The 19,481-nt window shown below is 45.6% G+C and overlaps 1 protein-coding gene across 1 annotated transcript; it reads right to left on the reverse strand.

Annotated features, from left to right (window-relative positions):
* Positions 1 to 635: 635 nt before the first annotated feature.
* LOC116320473 (serine/threonine-protein kinase Nek1-like) lies at positions 636 to 19,175 on the reverse strand. Its single transcript, XM_039605222.1, has 5 exons — positions 19,153 to 19,175; positions 18,735 to 18,883; positions 18,551 to 18,647; positions 18,338 to 18,435; positions 636 to 3,725 (listed from the first exon to the last, which is right to left on the reverse strand). The coding sequence occupies exons 2-5, from the start codon at positions 18,849 to 18,851 to the stop codon at positions 3,645 to 3,647; spliced, it is 393 nt and encodes a 130-aa protein (XP_039461156.1). The 5' UTR covers positions 18,852 to 18,883; positions 19,153 to 19,175; the 3' UTR covers positions 636 to 3,644.
* Between the last annotated feature and the right edge of the window lie 306 nt (positions 19,176 to 19,481).

The raw sequence follows: 19,481 nt of genomic DNA on the forward strand, positions 1-19,481 counted from the left end.
TTTATTATGTAGCTGTTTTTTTTTTTGTTTGTTTGTTTTCTCTTCTGTTTTTTTTTCTCCATACAGGTGATCCAGGTGTTTTGTTTGTTTTCATTCTTTCTTCTCCCCTTTCTCACCATCTCTTCTCCCCTCTATTTTTCTTTCTCTCCCTCTCTTTCTTTCATTCTTTCTCCCTGTCCTATCTCCCAGTCATGTCTTTCCCGACTGTAACAACTGAAAATAAAATAAATACATAATTATAATAAAGGTCAATCAAATGGACCAATATGGCAAGGCCATGATGATCCACTTGGTAAAGTAAATCCGCTTGGTATCTCTCTTGGCCTTAAGACAACAATTCTGATGGCTAAAGATCCAAACGGGAAAGGGGAAAAAAAAAAAAGAGAATATAATATGGCGCTCTCAGTGTACCTCATGTTTTTCCTCTCTTCTTCCACTTGACTCACTCTTCTCTGGGGGGTTGCTGGGAGAAGGGCCTGAGCAACATATGACACTGGGCTTCAGAGGTAGTGTTAAAAACTCCCAATTCTTTTAATCTTTGGGCTGAAGGAAGGACAATACTCGGTGTATAAATGCTCAATCAACAATATTTTATTTCCATACAATTCAACACTTAAGAGCATAAGAACGTCCGGACGGGAGAGATGCTTGCAGAGGGTCACAGCATGTCTCAAAATGGTGGCAGATTTCACAGCCTCTTATAGCTTCTGGCGACCCCCACCTAATCACAAAAGCTACATCTTCACATGTTTTTCTAATTCTTAGCGAGACTGGCTCCTGACCTTGGCTCCCTGTTTTTCTGCTCTAAAGAAGGTGGGGGTATGGAATGTGGTCTATCTCCCCTGTCCTAGACACAGAGTCTCCTGCATATAACATTTCTTTTTATGATTCAGCAGTAAAGCATGTCAAGAAAACAGTGTAAGACATTCACAGCAGATCAAGGATACAGAGTGATGCACACTTATCTAATGAACTACAAAATGATTATGTTCTTTTAACCCAAAAGTATAATGAGGACTAAACTACATACACAGCACACAATCTAAACTAAAGGATAATATATGTCCTACAGCTGTTACCATAATTCAACTACATTGACTACGGGCATAAAACAACATATGTTTTACTAATGATCTCACAATTCCCCCTTTGATCTCTTTTCTCAAAGAGATCACTTAGAACACGCACTCCAGGGTCGCAAGATCCGCGTCTCCCTGATCCTCAGGCCCATCCCTTAACAGAGGTATCATGACCCCCGGGCCCTCCGGCCCTGAGGCTATGGCCCTGTCAATGAGACGGATTACAAGTGCTCTGAGGCAAGGGATGAAACAACAACCACATGTTGTTAGGACTGCAGTGAAAACAGACAGTGAGACCATAATTGACATAACAAAACCTTTCCATTGCCCAAAAACAGAAGTCATCCATTCCTCCAGCGGGTTCTCAATACCTGAGTGTTCATGCATATTATGGGCCAGAGTTCGCAGCCCCTCCAGAGCCTTGGTTATCGAGCCATCTGGAGCAGTATTATTAGGAATAAAGGTGCGGCACATTTGTCCGAACATCGCACAGACCCCCCCTTTTTCAGTCAGAACCATGTCCAACGCCATCCGGTTCTGCACTGCCATTAGGGAGGTGGGACCTAATTCCTCTGCTAACCCCTCAATCGCATCGCACGTCAAGTTTGCCAGCCGGAGAACGTTATAATGCACATAATTAATTCTATCCACGTTTTTATTGGGGGTGATGGGAAAAAAGGCACAAATCACTGGGATGTTTTCAAAACCGGCTGCTATCTGATCTGCTAATTTATACTCATTAGGGACGCCGCGCGGAACACCGATAGAATCTATATACGTGGGTGAATTAGCAGTTAGATCAAACGACCAAGAAGATCTTTTAGACAACACCTGACGTCTGCGCCTAATCGTGAGTCGCGCATTACCATCCATCGCCACGGGTTTAACCTTCTCCCCTATTATCAGCAGAGGCGCTCCTAATCTGACCATGGCACAAACACCAAACGCTTCTCTTGGTATTCGCACATGCAGACTCCCACCTCCACAATAATAGTACAAACCAGCTCGAGCCCAGGTCCCAACGGTTGTGGCGCCCGCACACGAGGCATTCCCTCTTCCTGGATACGTCACCGTACACCAGTCAGCCGGGATCTCTCCAGCGTCATACTCCTGCTCTCCAGGGTCGTCTGCTGTAAAATTAAAACAAGTGTAATTAGCTTTCCTGGGCGTAAACGGTCCGGGGACGGTATTATTATCTATGGGGGGAAATAAAACAGACAATGGAGCACATTTTCCTGAAGATACTGCTCTCCGAGTGAGTCGGAGCATGCAATCAAAACCCCACTGGTCTTCTGGATGCAGAGGTGCTGGTTCAGTAAATAAATGTGGGCGTGCCGTAGCGCATGCCACACAATCAGACACATTTTGCTCTTTTGCATTTGCAATCAGCCAATCCAACCACAGGTTGCTGTCCACATACCCTGTGGCACGAGACATCAGCTGTCGGGGTTTCCATTTTGTATAGTCCACTTTCGTTACCTTAGAGTTGGAAGGGGGGGCTCTCACAGGTGCGGTGTCGATGCTGGATACATTACCGGGTGGATCTTTAAAATTTATCTTTATCACGCCCATCAGGTCTCTCCCTGAAACATCTACGCCTAATAGTAAATAAAATACTTTATCAGCTTTCCTGTATTGCTGAGGTGTAACCCGCCACCCACCAACAGACATTGTAATTGGATTTTGACTGTTACTAAAATCACGCTGAATCGCAAACCCTTCCCATCGGCCTGGTGAGTCCCACCCTGGGGCTATGTAGGCTGTCACCATATCCCACACCGGACACGGGTAACGCCCCAAGGCAGTGGGATGGCCTATAAGACAAGCACCAGTTAGTTGCAGGTCATGACATATCCAAACTTCATACCCACGCCAACTAGCACTATCATCCCCACACTTTATCACGGAACAAAGATCAAAAGTGAAGGCTGTTGTGGATCCTCTAACGTAATCCACCTCTATGCCTCCATAATGTAACAAACAAGGATCCGATCTCTCACCTACATCGCGCTCAGGTCTGGTCATCTCAGGATCCGCTAAAGGAAGAGGTGTTGGATGAGTTCTGAAGCTGGGCAACTCACATAACAGAAAAATAGTAGTTACCACACCAATAATGATTATAGTTAACACTCCCATCACTCCCCAGTTCTCCCAAAGCTTTATTTTCGCATTAGACTTTCCCACCCCCATTTCAGTAATACCTAATAGCTTCTAGACTAGAGCTTCTGTCTAAGGCACTTTTAATTTTATTATTACTGCAGCTATCAATATCTTCCAGTCGGGTGATTCTCGACTTCTTTCTTCAACCTCCGGGGTAGACTACCCTTTGGTCGTTGCACAGATCAGGGGATTATTCTGCCCCTTCTTTACTAAGATCTGTTTTTTGGGGTCACAGGCGTGTCCCCCTTTTTCGCCAAGAGCCTCTCCGACCGCCTAGGCTCCTCTGCCGCCGCACACTGGCTCCAGTGATACCAAGTGTCGCCTTTGCCTTTCAGCTGGACCGCATGAGAGGTTCGAGTGGTCACCTTGAAAGGTCCCGTCCACCTCGGCTCGTCCCACTTTCGCTTATACACCTTCAGCCACACCCACTTCACCTCCGGCGTGGTCACCTCCTTTCCGGTCGGGTCTCCCACCTGCGTAGTGAAACTAGAGACAAGAGCTTTTAGTGCTTTAAACTGTTTCAGATGTTCAGACACATTTACCTCCTCTCTTAATTGTCTTACACCTGCTGCAGGGCCGGGAAACTGTCTCCCTGTCAGCAGCTCATATGGAGTAAATCCGGTGCTCTGATTAACGGAGCACCTCACACTCATACGTGCTATGGGAAGAGCATCAACCCAATTCATGTTTGTCTGTGCACAGATTTTTGCCAATTTGTTTTTAAGATTTTGGTTCATTCTCTCCACTTTTCCCTGAGATTGTGGATGGTAAACTGTACCATATCTATGTTGCAACCCCAACATACATTCCACCTCAGCGAGATCTCGATTTTTAAAGTGAGTGCCATTATCTGATCTTACCTTCTCTGGAAATCCATGCCAGGGGACATAATAATTCACCAGACATTTGATCACCGTTTTACTGTCTTCTCTACGTGTTGGCCACGCCTCTGGCCAGCCGGTCAGAGCATCCACACACACCAACAGATATCTAAACCCTCGAACGGTAGTTATCATGTCAGTATAATCAATCACAATTTCCTGGCCTGGTCTTTCTGGCAAAGGAAACTTACCCATTTCTGGTTTCACGGTGGGCTTTGGATTAGATTGTCCACAGATCAGGCATGTTCTCACGTGTTCCCTTACCATGTTTTTCATGTAGGGATGCCACCAATGACACAAGTCCCTCTCCATTTGGGCTACTCCTACATGTCCTAGCCCATGAGCTTCTTTAATTTTCTCCTGGGCCATTTCTGCTGTGAGTACTGGCCGCCCGTCGGGTCCTCTCCACAATCCTTCTGATTGTACGGCCCCTCTCTCCTGCCACACCGCCTTTTCCTCAGGTGAGGCTCCTTTTTGTGCCTTTTCGATGTCCTCTCGCTGTTGGGCTGGCAGGTCTCCCCATTCCACACCCATACTTACCATCTGTTTTCCTTCCTGATAGCCTGCCACCCGTTTTGCTTCCTCGTCGGCTGCTCTGTTCCCTTTTGCCACCCAAGTGTTAGACTCGTCATGCCCTTTACACTTTATGATGGCCACCTCCAGAGGTTCTTTCAGAGCGTCCTCCAGCTGTCTCATCTCTTCCTCATGTTTAATCGGTTTATTTGAGGCTGTTCTAAATCCAGCCCTCCTCCATTGCCCCAGTTCCACATGTGCTGCTCCAAACACATATGCTGAGTCTGTGTAAATGTTAACTCTTTTTCCTTTCCCTAGTCTCAGAGCTTCTATCACTGCAATAAGCTCTGCTCTCTGCGCTGATTGAGATCTCTCCAATGTTCCTGATTTCTCCACATGCAGCTGATTTCCGACTCCTTTTACCACTGCATAACCTGTTTTCAATCCTTCACTCGGATCCCTAAAACAACACCCGTCTGTAAAGCAGTCATCTGCCTCATTCACCGGTTCTGCTCTCAGATCTGACCTTACTTTCTCCTCAACCTCTACTATTTGTGCACAGTCATGAGGTGTCCCCCCTCCCATCTGGTCTGCCATGTTGATCCCTTCATGTGTGAAGGTCAAATTTGGAGACTCCAGAATCTTAGTCAGTCTCTGTTGTCTCAGTGGGGTCATTGTGAATGCCTGTGAGTTCACATAGGCCACCACACTGTGTGTTGTTAGCACTTTCAGTGGGTGCCCTCTCACAACGTGGGCCACTTTCTGAATTATTTTTGCTACCCCCGCTGCATGCTGTGTGCACGTGGGGTGTCTTTTTTCCATATTATCCAGGCCAATGCTGATATACATCAGCACTCGTCTCCTTCCCCCTTTTTTCTGAAACAAAACACCATTCACCACTCCATTTGTTTCAGAAACATCAACAAAGAAATCAGAGTGATAGTCGGGGATTGCTAAATCTGCTGCACGAGACAGGGCCTGTTTCAGTTCAATGAACCGCATCTCAGCTTCAGTGGTCCAATTCAGATTAGCTGTGAGGTCTCTCATGCCATGTTCTTTCACCAAATCCTGCAAAGGTTTGGTTTTGCCCACATAGTCAGGAATGTAGTGTCTACTGTAACCTGTAAGTCCAAGAAATGACAACATTTCTTTAACAGTACGTGGCTGGGGGTGTGACATAATTGTTTCCCTTTGGGATGCCAACATTCCCACCGTCTGCATCGCCACCACACGACCTAGAAATGTAACTTCAGTTCTGACAAGTTGAAGTTTGTCTCTACTTACTTTAAAGCCTGTTTTGGCCAGCTGACGAAGCACAGTCATCGTCGCTTGAAAGCAAGCATCAGCTGTTTTAGCAGCAATCAGCAAATCGTCCACATACTGGATCAGTGTGCATCCTTCAGGCAATACACATGGAGAAAGAGCATTTTTAAGTACCGGATTAAAAATCCCAGGTGAAAGGGCAAAGCCCTGAGGCAACCGAGTGTAACGCAGCTGCTGGCCCCTGTAAGTAAATGAAAAAATATCTCTCAAAGATGGATGCAGAGGGAGACAAAAGAAAGCATTTGCCAAATCTATGCATGTGAACCACCGCTGGTCTGGAGATAAATTAGTCAAAGCTGTGTAGGGATTTGGTACGGGTACTGTTGGTGTCTTAAGGACAGCGTTTATTGCCCTAAGGTCATGTGCCATGCGATATTTGCCCGTGCCTGATTTTTCAACTGGGAGGATTGGAGTGTTCCATGCAGAGGAAGACGGCTCCAGCACACCCACCTGCAGAAGCCCTGAAATTGTTTCTGCAATCCCATTTTCTGCCTCTGGACTGTGTCTGTATTGTGAACGCCAAATAGGGGTGTCATCCTTTAACTCAAACGTGACGGATGAACAAAATGTTAAACCCACATCAGTGGGACCTTTAGACCACAGAGTGTCAGGGAGTTCAGCTAGGCCTTTAACAGCTTCCTCGTGATCTGATTTCTCCCTGCCATGTGTTCGCTTTAAATGTTTGTGTTCTTAAAACACTCTGATCAGTGGCCGTCACAGAAATCCGATACGTTTTACAACTGGGTGAGTATGAGACATCAGTGAGTTGTGTTTGCTGCCAATCTGTGGCCCTTATGGCTGCTCTCACCATTGGGCCCAAATCTTTTGCTTGATGACCCTCATGTATTGCCAACGACACGTGGGGAACTGCTTCATCCCCCATTCTATACCAGCTCATTCGATCTTCAGGGAGCGCAACAAACGCTGCCACTCCAGCTGAGCCAACATAGATGTCCTGAGAGTTAAGCTCCCAGGTTTTCTCATCTAAACATTCATAAAATAGATCCTCAAACCACTCAGTTTGCTCGCGGTCGTAAAACAAGGTCACGTGGTAGGGGTCACGCGGGGGTGAATAAACAGACATGGACATTATCCAGGGACGCCAGAGTTGGTACTGTGCCAGAATTCCATCTGATGTGGTCAGTCGCGCCCAGTAAATCTGTGCTGTGCGTTCACAATCCTCCGATAACAGCCTCTGTCCCCTCATTCCTGATTGCAAACAGGACAGCTTTGTTCCATCTTTCAAAGTCACTGTTAATCCATCAGCTCCACACATGATAGTAGCTCCAAGCTTAATGAGCAGGTCCCTGCCCAATAAATTAACTGGAACTTGTGATGAAACCATGTATGAATGTGTTAAGGACTGGCGCCCTAGTTCAGTCTTTAAAGGGGCGGTCACTGGCAGGGTCATGGGTACCCCAGAGAAGCCAATTACACTGATGCTCGTGTCAGACAGTGGGATGTTTTCAGGAGCAGTACGAATGGTGGAATATGTTGCTCCTGTATCCACTAAAAAAGGCAGGTTACGTCCTTGAACCCTCAGTGGCACCAGGGGGTCTGCCCCTCCCCCTATGCCCAGGCCCCTCTGTGGGGTGTGTCAATATTGTTCCTGCTGCCAGTATTCCACTGGATATTGCCCTGGAGGAGCCATTTGTGGATTTGGAACAAAATATCGTCCGCGCCCCCTTGTGGCGGGTTGTGGCTGGTAACCTGGTTGAGGTGGTTCAGGGCACTCTCGAGCCCAATGTCCAGTCTGACCACAGTTGAAGCACACAGTCCCGGGCACATATGGACCTCCTCTCAGCGCACCCCTTTGTCTGCCCATGCCGCCGCCTCCTCCCCGTTGACCACCACGTGAACCCGAATTTCCTCTACCGACCCCACGGCCACCCCAATTTGTTCCTCGCGCAGGTCCCTGTGTGTTGGTTGGAAAAACATTCGGATCTACCTCTGTCCCCATTTGTTGGTAACCTTGAGCCACCATTGCTTTTACTGTTTTATCTTCTTTCTTTTTATCATTCACTTTTTGTCTCGCCTCACCCAGTTGAAACTGTAACAAGTGCTCTTTCATTTTATCTGTGTCCTCATCTTTAGTAATAGCCTCATCATGAGCTTTCTGCAGGCGATGCACCAGATGTTTCTCCCACACGTGAGACTCCGCCCGGGTTATCTAACATGGCCACTCTGACCTGTTCGGGCACACCTTTTAACACAGCTTCTCTAAACCACAATTGTTGCATCCCTTCTCTACCAGGATGCTGGCCCGTTCTAAGGGCCCACGTAGCTTTAGCCTGTTCAATGTACTCCCTTGGAGTTTGATCAGGCTTCCACAGCAGCTTCAAAATCTTAGCAGCATTTGGAGTGGGATATTTTTCACGTAATGCATCTGATATTACATTCACAACACGACAAAATGGGGTGCTATCAACCATCAGTGCTGTGCCTGCTATCTTCTCTATGTCATCCAGAGCTGTGCCTTTGACACATCTGGCAACCACAGCTCTGAAATCTCCCAGAGCCAATTGAACACCTGTTGTAGCTCTATCAAACTCTCTCAGCCACCCCGCACCTCCGTCTGTAATAGGAGGTAATAATTCAGTCAATGCATTAACATCTCCCACTCCGTATGGCTTGTATTTCATGTGACCCCCAGCGGTCACCACCAGGGGGAACTCACCAGCTAACTCAAGATTGTCCTTATCTTCCTGACTCCGACGCACCATGGGGTGTGGTATGTTTCCAGGTTTGGGCCTGACTATTCTGCCTCTTCCTGCTTTTTCTCTAGCTACCCTATTGTGAAAGGCCCCTCCTAGCTCTGGCCCTGCTTCAGGTCTCTGCTTCCCACATCCACCCACTTGAATGTTGTCATCAAGGGTGCCGGATAACCATCCCTCGTATGCGTCCTCATAAGGGCCGCACACCTCACCTTTCCCTACCTGTGGTGCAACTACTACTCCACCCCCAAACTCATCATCAGAAATTTGATATCGTTGCTCTAAAGTCGATATAACTGTTTCAACCAGCCACACAGCCCTATCTTCTTCACTCTCTTCCTGCTGAGGTGACTGTTTCATGGGCGGGGCTTGTGCTCCGCCACAGGCTCCGTCCTCACCAACAAAAGTAGAATTTTGCTTTAATATTCCACTTTTCGGTGTTGGAGTTGGCCGTTTGGGCTCTTTAGATATTTCACAATCTACATAGCCTCCTGTAACCTCTAACACATGGCCATCCCCACCAGAGAGACAGCCCTGCTCTACTCTCAACACAGGATAGAGGGGGGTGGGGGCCTGATAGGGAGGAGGAAAGCCAGTGAGCGATGACTTCACCGGGGAGGCCGGCAGCATCAGCTTATCTGGCTCCTCCTTTCGCTCCCTCATCCAATGCTCCACCCCCTGGCATGTCACTGCCCACCTCGTTACGCGGGCTCTCTCCTCCTGCACTTCCTGCAACTGTTTTCTTTGCCTCCGTCTCACCCAGGTTGAGGCCTCCTCTATCTGAATTCAACCTTTCTTTTTTCGACTACTCTAGAACTCAACCTTTGATCGCAAAATGTGTCTTGTTCTAGTCCAGAATAAATGTGAACCCGTGATTACACGGCCGTTCCAGTGTTATTCTGTTATCGTTTGAGGGCCCTCAGCTCTCAGGTGATAAGCCTGGACCTCCAGACGCCGCTGGTCCGTACGCCGCGTCCAACGCACACGGTGGGGAGCCAACCCCAGGGCAAAATTAATTTCCACAGGTACACTAGGTATCAACCTTTGATCCTAAAATGTGTCTTTACTCTAGTGTCCTCCTAATCACACATCAACCGTCATTGTCACTGTGTTCACGCTTCACACAGAAACACACCCAGAGCGCGCCTCACACACAGAACAGCACCCAGAGCGCGCCTCACACACAGAACAGCACCCAGAGCGCGCCTCACACACACAGAGCAGCACCCAGAGCGCGCCTCACACACACAGAGCGCGTTTTCACCAGCGGAAACTTACACAGAAACCTCTGAGCTCAACTGTTAGAACTATTCCGAAGCACAACCGCACCATACACCAGGTACCCCTTTCACTGCACTTATGGCCGCAACAACGGGGCAAAATCGCATCGTAAAACAGAAGTGATGCACACGTCCCCGAGGCACAACCGCACCATAAACCAGCGTCTGCTTTACATTTATTTCATTGTGATGGCTGCACTTACAGCCACACAGTGGTAATACCCACCATGTTAGTGTAGAGGCTTATAAGTAACATTGCATTCACATTTGTTTTTCTTTAAATATAGGAATTAATTTACAGGACAATAAATAACTGGGTTTGGTTTAGAATTAATTCACATATCCACATAACACTGCATTCTAGTGATGGGTCCTGCAACACTGACGCACCGACGCTTGTATCAAGCTCACCTAGCGAAGCCTGTATCGGTGCGTGCGTCGCTTTAAGAAAAAGTCACGTGATCGATACAGCTGCTGTATCGCTCATTGCCAACGCGCCAAACTGTGTTTAAAAAGTACCGCATCCGCATCTGCCAACGGCCACAAAAAAACACGAAATTACTCTCGCAAAGATTAAAAATACACATCTCTCCATAACAAAATGGAGCCCGAAAGAAAAAGAAATGTTTCTGCTGTGTGGGATCATTTTGATCTTTTAACTGGAAATAAGGTAATAGTTTGACTGTCTTTGTTTCAGTGTAATCTATCAGAACACCTCCTCAGTGTTTAGGCATTACAGAGCCAAACATGAAAATGAGGCGACAAACACACCGAGAATGAACACAGGTCGGCCTTTATAGACACTGAACAGCTTTATCATATATTTTTTTTATTATGCGTTTTATTATTTTGAAATCAAGCATCTAGGAGACCAAACATGTTTGACATGTTTGGTCTCCTTTCATTATAAAGGACTGCCAACCCCTTAGTATTGTGGAGAGTGTCGGAGAGAAACATCCCAAGATCAGAGGATCCTTTAACGTACTGGGGGAATAGGAAGACATCAGAACCTTTTCCACCTAGCTTTACAGTTTGTGTACCCCAGCTTCATCTGTGCCTGTGAGTTTTCCAAAGCTGGGGAAATGGTGCAAAAACCCCAAAAAAACCCCCGCAATAGACTGAATGCAAAACAATGGATAAACTTATTTTCTGGATAGAAATTTATAATAAACTCTGAGTCAATTACATTTAAATGGGTAATATTATATTCACAATACTTTCATTTTAATTTTCACTTAGTGTCATTCACAATATATTTTATAGATGTCTACAATATTTGAAATGTAAAAGATATAAAATGATTCCATGGAAAGTACATTACCTTAGTGTACAAGTACGACTAGGTCATTGAATCGTCTGTTGTGAGTCTCAAGTAAGTTGCCTGCAATGATATTTAAGGTCCAGCAGGTGTCAGTATGGAGCACAACAGCAACACTGTGTCGACACAGTATCGATACAGTTTGGGGAATGTGCTGAAACGCTTCATGAGGCCTCATCTACCCATCACTACTGCATTCTAAAATAAGTCCGCACATTTTAGTTTACACTGTTATGTATGATTAATCTTTTGTTTTCTGAGTTACCTTAGTTGCAGCTGCTCCAGTCCCTTGATTGAGGAGCCAAGAGGTGGAAAAGGGGCGGAGCGAGCTTTGATGGAAGACTGCTAATTGGTTCATTCCATAACTCGGGACCATGGGGGGGAATTGGAGTTCATTATGTTAGTTTCAGTTAGGTTTTGTGTGTTTTACCCCTCTGTATTTTTGTGGGCTGATCAGCCACTATTTAAGTTTCCCCTTTGTCTCGTTAAGTTAGGTCAGTTTGTTTGAGTTATCAGTAGTGTTGTCAATTTTGAGTAGAGTTCTGTTATTTTGACCTCTTTTATGGGCCCAAGATTTTGATTCTTTTTGCATGATTTAACCAATTGTTTTTTGGGTTAAATAAAAAATCTTTTTTTTGGACTTTAACCTGTGCCTAAGTTTCCTTCACTGCTTGGTCCATCACAAGTGGTGTCAGGAGTGGGATCAGCAGTTGAAGGCACAGGATTTTTTTTTCCCTCTTTTTTCCCCTCTTCACTTATTAAGCCATGCACAGAATGGGAAGGAGTGGCAGAGGAGCAAAAGGAGATTATCAAAACCAGCCGGTTGGAGTGGTAGAGCAAGAAGAAGGAGGAGAGGAAAATGGAGCCTCTGGAGGGGTGGATAGCACTGAGAGCCAAGGTAAGGAGCCGACAATGTCAGAACTGATTTCCATCCTTCGTTCTCATATGGGTCAGCAGGAGGCCGAGGAAGCAAGAAGAAGGGAGGAGTTTACCCAAAAGGAACAGCGCTTTAAAGCACTGCAACATCAGTTTCAGCTGTTGCAGGTAGAAGTGCAAGCTCGTACCTCCCCGGTCCCTGAGCCTCAAATGGAGGAACCTCAACAACCAGAGGTAGAGTCCTTTGAAGAGGAGGATCCTCCCTGTGCTGGCTCCAGTAATGAGCAAATACATCCTCAATCAGGTCAGTCTCGCTTTCATGAACCCAGGCTGGAAAAATTGACGATATGCAGGATGATATTGAACATTTTTTAACAACATTTGAACGCATGGCTGTAGTTTGCCGGTGGCAAAAAATGGACTGGGTTTTTCATCTGATTCCTTTACTCACTGGCAAAGCAAGAGGTGCGTATGTTCATATGGATATGGATGACTCTCTAGACTATGATAAAGTTAAAGCAGCTATTCTTCAAAAATATGACATTAATCCTGAGACATATAAACTGAGGTTCCGTTCACTGGAGGTAAAACCTGATGAGAATCCAAAAGAACTATATGCAAGATTGAAAGAGTTATATGAGAAGTGGGTAAAGCCAAAAGGAAAAACGGTGCATGAGGTTGGTGAAATATTAATTTTAGAACAATACTTGAGAATGTTGTCTCCTGAGTTACAGATATGGATTAAAGAACGCAATCCAAACTCTGCTGCGGCGGCCGCAGAGCTGGCTGATGTGTTTGTGGCGGCACGGAGAAAAGGACAGCCATGGAGCCACACAGCTTGGAAAATGAGAGATGTTTCAAAATCTGTACCTCACTACCAGAAAGCAGGGGTGAGTAAACCTCCAAAGAGCCAGTCTATCAATATGCCGTCAAGACCCCCACCCAAGACTGTGATTTGTTATTTGTGTGGGATGGAGGGCCACACAAAACCTATGTGCCCAAAGAATTCTACAAAAATAACTCAAATGTGTTTTGTGCCCCGACAAAGTGTGGAACCTAAAGTGGAATTTGAGAATGGTTTCAAAATGACCTTAGTTGAGGTTGATGGGAAACCATTAAAGGCCCTTGTTGACTCAGGAAGTACTCAGACTCTTGTGCACCGAGACTTTGTTCCTGCAAATAAAGTTAATAATGTGGAGACAATCCCTGTTTGCTGCATTCATGGAGATGAGAGGTCATATCCAACAGCAGATCTGTACATCAAGGTACAAGGACAAACCTATATTCTAAATATTGGTGTTGCAGAGAATCTGCCGTTTCCAGTAGTGCTGGGTCGAGATCTGCCTGTGTTGTTTAACTTGCTGAATCCTAGTCATACATGCAATGTTGCAGTAACAAGAGCTCAAGCTAAGAAGAAAGAGGAATCCCTACACCCACTCCGTGCCTTGCCCTTCTATGATGTGGACATAGAGACTGCACCCGGGAAGTCTCGTAAGTCTCGTAGACAGAGAAGGCAAGAGAAGTTTCTACATACTGCTGTTCGAGCAGCTCCTAGCACAGAGCCTGAGTTACCTTTGGGTTTTAAAATCCCTGCTAATATTATTGAAATGCAACATGACGATCCATCTTTAACATCTCTGTTCCAGAAAGCTGCAGAGAGGAACTAAGTAAGATCTGAACAGCAAGGGGGAGTTTCTGCTGAAGGATGGCATTCTGTATCGTCAGCAGGGTTCAGCATTACAGTTTGTGGTTCCTAGAGCCGTTCAGAAGGTGGTGCTCTCCTTGGGACACTCCATTCCATGGGCTGGCCACTTGGGAAAGCACAAAACCATGGCCCGCATTAAAAAATATTTTCATTGGCCTGGAATGCGCTCAGATGTGACACTGTTCTGTAAAAGCTGCCCTCAGTGCCAGAAGTCTTCTCTTAAAATCCCCTCCAGAGCTCCTCTCCAGTCTCTACCAATTATCAGCACTCCATTTGAACGGCTAGGAATGGACATTGTTGGTCCTCTAGAAAGAAGCAAGGCAGGCAACCGTTACATGCTTGTTGTGACAGATTACGCTACAAAATATCCGGAGGTCTTTCCTTTGAGATCAATAAAAGCCAAAGCAGTCGCCCTCTGTCTCATACAGTTCTTCTCAAGGGTTGGTTTTCCTCGTGAAATTCTTACTGACCGTGGCACTAACTTTATGTCCACTTTGTTAAAGCAGGTGTACCAACTCCTTGGGATTAAGAGCCTGAGGACAACGCCATACCATCCTCAGACAGATGGCCTAACAGAGCGCTTCAATCAGACCCTGAAACAAATGTTATGTAAATTTGTCAATGAAACTGGTACAGACTGGGATCAGTGGCTGCCCTACCTCCTCTTTGCATATAGAGAAGTACCCCAGGCCTCTACAGGTTTTTCACCTTTTGAATTATTGTATGGCCATGAGGTACGAGGCCCCTTGTCTCTTCTGAGGGAGACTTGGGAGGGTGACCAAGAAAGATCACAGGCTGTCAATGTTGTCTCTTATGTTGTCCAGATGCGGGAACGGTTGGAGAAGATGACGGCGCTGGCCCAAGCCCACAAAGCAGAAGCACAGCAGCACCAGAAGGCCTGGTACGACCAGTCAGCTCGGCAAAGATCCTTCAGTCCTGGTCAGAAGGTGCTGGTGCTTCTTCCAATTGATGACAGTAAGCTGTTAGCAAAGTGGCAAGGGCCATATGAGATCCAAAAGAAACTTGGGCAAACAACCTATAAGGTCGCTATTCCAGATCAGCCCCGCTCCAGCAGAGTACTGCACATTAACCTGCTTAAGGAATGGGTGGAGAGACCAAAAGCGGATGTCTTTCTGATCCGGGAGGTTTCGGAGGAGGAGGAAGTAGATGATCAGTATCTGCCAAAACCCACTCCTCAGGACCTGGATCTCAACCATCTTCCTGAGGAAAGACAGGCTCAGGTGAGAAACCTGTGTAAATTAGATGTGTTCAGCGAAAATCCTGGTAGAACGGACATTGTGGAACATGACATTGTGTTGAAAGATGGCGCTTCTGTGAGGAGAATGAGTTACAGGATACCTGAGCGTCTATTGATCCCGTTGAAAGAGGAGATCGACCTGATGTTGTCACTAGGAATCATTGAAACCTCGAAGAGCGAGTGGTGCCACCCGGTGGTCCTGGTGCCAAAGGATGGCAGTATTCGTTTCTGTATAGATTTCAGGTACCTGAATGCAATATCACAATTTGATTCATATCAAACTCCCTGCATTGATGACATGGTTGAGCGCCTTGGGAAGGCCAGATACCTGACAACAATAGACCTCTGCAAGGGTTATTGGCAGGTACCACTGACTGAGCGCTCAAAAGAGCTGACTGCTTTCCGGACCCCGTGGGGCTTGTTCCAGTTTAAAGTCATGCCCTTTGGACTGCATGGTGCCCCAGCAACATTCCAGAGACTGATGGACCAGGTACTGTCTGACATGTCTGATTTTGCTGCAGCCTACCTTGATGACATAGTGATTTTCAGTTCTACCTGGGAAGAACATCTGTAACACCTGGAGAAGGTATTGGGGCGTCTTCAGTCTGCAGGGTTGACTGTTAATCCAGCTAAGTGTGCCATTGCCAAGGCTGAAACTGAGTACCTTGGGTTTGTGATTGGAAATGGAGTAATAAAACCTCAAGTCAATAAGGTCACCGCCATAGAATCCTGTCCCTTGCCAGAGACCAGAAAACAGCTGAGATCGTTTTTAGGTATGGCAGGATTCTATCATCGGTTTATCCCTCATTTCTCCACCAGGGCAGCTCTTCTGACGGATCTGACTGGTGCCCGAAGTCCCAATAAGATCACCTGGACAGAGGAAGCTAAGATGGCTTTTCAGGACCTACGACAATCTCTGAGTAAGAGCCCAGTCTTGCACAGCCCTGATTTTGAGAGAAATTTCATTCTTCAGACTGATGCCTCAGAGAGAGGATTGGGAGCTGTTCTGTTACAGGGACCGCCTGGAGAGCGTCATCCAGTGGCCTTCATCAGCCGCAAGCTGTTTCCGAGGGAAGTGCGATACTCGACCATCGAGAAGGAGGGACTTGCCATCAAATGGGCCCTGGACTCCTTTAGGTATTATCTTCTCGGGCGGGAGTTCATATTGGAAACAGACCACAAGGCTCTTCAATGGATAGAGAGAATGAAGGACACAAATGGAAGGATCACGCGATGGTACCTTGCAATCCAGCCATTCCGCTTTACCATCAACCACATCCCCGGCAAAGATAACTGCACTGCAGACTGTCTCTCTCGCTGTCCCAGGGAGAGATCTGAAGAGGGGGAGTGTGTGATGGCTGCACTTACAGCCACACAGTGGTAATACCCACCATGTTAGTGTAGAGGCTTATAAGTAACATTGCATTCACATTTGTTTTTCTTTAAATATAGGAATTAATTTACAGGACAATAAATAACTGGGTTTGGTTTAGAATTAATTCACATATCCACATAACACTGCATTCTAAAATAAGTGCGCACATTTTAGTTTACACTGTTATGTATGATTAATCTTTTGTTTTCTGAGTTACCTTAGTTGCAGCTGCTCCAGTCCCTTGATTGAGGAGCCAAGAGGTGGAAAAGGGGCGGAGCGAGCTTTGATGGAAGACTGCTAATTGGTTCATTCCATAACTCGGGACCATGGGGGGGAATTGGAGTTCATTATGTTAGTTTCAGTTAGGTTTTGTGTGTTTTACCCCTCTGTATTTTTGTGGGCTGATCAGCCACTATTTAAGTTTCCCCTTTGTCTCGTTAAGTTAGGTCAGTTTGTTTGAGTTATCAGTAGTGTTGTCAATTTTGAGTAGAGTTCTGTTATTTTGACCTCTTTTATGGGCCCAAGATTTTGATTCTTTTTGCATGATTTAACCAATTGTTTTTTGGGTTAAATAAAAAATCTTTTTTTTGGACTTTAACCTGTGCCTAAGTTTCCTGCACTGCTCGGTCCATCACATTCATACTAAGTAAAAATTTTACTTATTAATTTTATGGCCGCATCCCTCGAGGCACAACCGCACCATAAACCACCTTCAAACCTCTATTCAATGTGCTGAAACCAGCTACCACTCATGCTGCACTTACGGCCGCATCACCAGAACACGGCCGCATCATAAACCAACCTACGGAACGCGTTACTGGCGCTTAACCGCACCGTAAGCCAGCATCTGCTTAACCTTAATTTTCTACTAATTTCATGGCCGCGTCAACGGGGGCTTAACCGACACCATAAACCAACTTCAAAACCTCTAATCAATGTACTGGACTTATGGCCGCATCAACGAAAGAGATTCTAATATCTTATTGCTACAGAAGCCAGTCTTAGACAAAGTTAAATGTGGAAGGTAAAGTGGGCTGCAACTAGACTCAACGTAGTATGTTATTAGTATCTTGCTAGAAGCAGTTCAGCTGCAACTAGACTCAACGTAGTATGTTATTAGTATCTTGCTAGAATCAGTTCATTTAACACACTGGAATTCAGCCTCAACTTATGTTGTTAGTATCTTGTGCCAAAAACCAGACACCGACAAATTTAATGTGAAAATACTTGTAACTCAGCGAACAGATTAATTTGGAAAGCCCAATATGCACATTTGGTATTTATAATACAACAGGCTGTGCTTACCTTTCTGTTTGGACCGGTCCTCTGTTCGCCTCGCCCCACGATCTCACCACAGGCCAAATCTGCACCTCCTCAGCACACCAAAGATCCGGGTCACCAGGCACCAAGTATTACCAGAAATGCAAAGTGTTCTTCAACTTTTAGTCTGAAATCTATGCTTAATGAAAAACTGCAGGGCTATTTAGACAACAGTGTGCATACCTGTTCAGCACCCTTGCAATTCCAAAGTCTCCAAGCTGAACTGTTCCATCTTTTGTCAAAAAGATGTTCTACACAAGTATTATGAGAACACGTGTAAATAAACCAATACATGCAAACACACAATTTATCACTTAAAGGGAGGTCTTGTGATTTATGAAACAATACCTGTGATTTTATGTCTCTGTGGAGAATTTTTCGATCGTGTACATGCTTGAGCGCTAGGCAGATCTACACAAACCAATCTAGGATCTCAAAAAGGGAGACTACAGTAAACCATACTTATTGTGATCAGTTTAACCCAATATGTGTATACTGTTTGCACAGTGACTGCCTCGAGTAGTTGCTGACTTACTTGCTCTTCTGAGAACAGTACCCCTTTCTGAGAGTTGATCTTTTTCAATAGGTCTCCACCCTCGCAGTAGTCCATCACAATATACAGACAGCCACCCTCTGGGAAAAAAAATACAAATAAAATAAAAAACTTATAGTATGTAATTATCACACAGTGCACATTTGATAATATTTTCTTCACATAAACAGATGACCTTTTGGATGGCATTAGTACCTTCAAAAGATTCCTTATACTGGACGATGTTTGGATGACTCATGCTGGCAAGAACAGCAACTTCCTTTCGAGATTCCTGCCTCTCTTTGCTGGACATCTGTCAAAGTAATGAAGAGGGTAACGAGATGAAGCGCAGGCTGAAAACAACATGCGAAGCTTGTGTAATATATGCACAGAAGCTTACTCCAGATATGCCAATCTCCTTGATGACATATTGGTGTCCATCATCTTTGGATTTGACCAGGATAGCCTTTCCGAATGAACCTTCCCCAATTTTCTTCACCTTTTCGTACTTGTCCATGTTATTGGATTGACTGGCTCCACATGCTGGATCTGCAAAGACATCAAGAACATGCTAATGCTATTGCTCGGTGTAATTAGGCTTTAATCGAGAGTTCCGTGACAGCAGTTTTAGAAAAGGCAACCATGCTGAGATGCAAGACACAACACAGCTGGTAGCAAAACAGCTAGCGCTCCCGTTACTTAGAAGCTAGAAGAAGATGGGAGCTTCATAAAATATTTACCTTGTGAATGTACAAAACTCTGGCTGATATAATAGAACAGGTTCACTGTGTAGCCCTATACATTTGTGTGTGCCTTACCATTAGTCTTTTCTCGCTGCCTTTCTCATAGAGCAGGGGTCTCAAACTCATGCCCAGCGGGCCAATTATGCCCGCAGGACGATAGTTTTTGGCCCCCACCTTAATATGAAAATTTAATATTAGTGCGGCCCATGAGTTTGATAATGTATGACACTTTACAGTGTTGTGTGCGGAGCTGAACTAACCTACCAATCGGGTGGGATATGGATCTCAGGTGACTATCAGCCGGGCTTGATGCAAGCAGGGAAACATTTCTCAATGAGTAAAAGTTACAGCAGCATTGCCCTGGAGTGTTTCTTTCTTTTCTGTGCCTGGCTGGCTGCCTCCTT

The sequence above is a fragment of the Oreochromis aureus genome, linkage group 22, assembly GCF_013358895.1.
Source record: "Oreochromis aureus strain Israel breed Guangdong linkage group 22, ZZ_aureus, whole genome shotgun sequence".
NCBI classification, from domain to species: domain Eukaryota; kingdom Metazoa; phylum Chordata; class Actinopteri; order Cichliformes; family Cichlidae; genus Oreochromis; species Oreochromis aureus.

Excerpts from the sequence above, each read along its gene's own strand:
- LOC116320473 (XM_039605222.1), bottom strand. The coding sequence starts at position 18,851 with ATGGACAAGTACGAAAAGGTGAAGAAAATTGGGGAAGGTTCATTCGGA. Across the intron at positions 18,648-18,734 it reads AGGAGATTGGCATATCTGGA|ATGTCCAGCAAAGAGAGGCA; the intron begins GTAAGCTTCTGT and ends TTACTTTGACAG. Across the intron at positions 3,726-18,337 it reads TACTGTTCTCAGAAGAGCAA|TTTCACTACGCAGGTGGGAG; the intron begins GTAAGTCAGCAA and ends TCTTGTCTCTAG.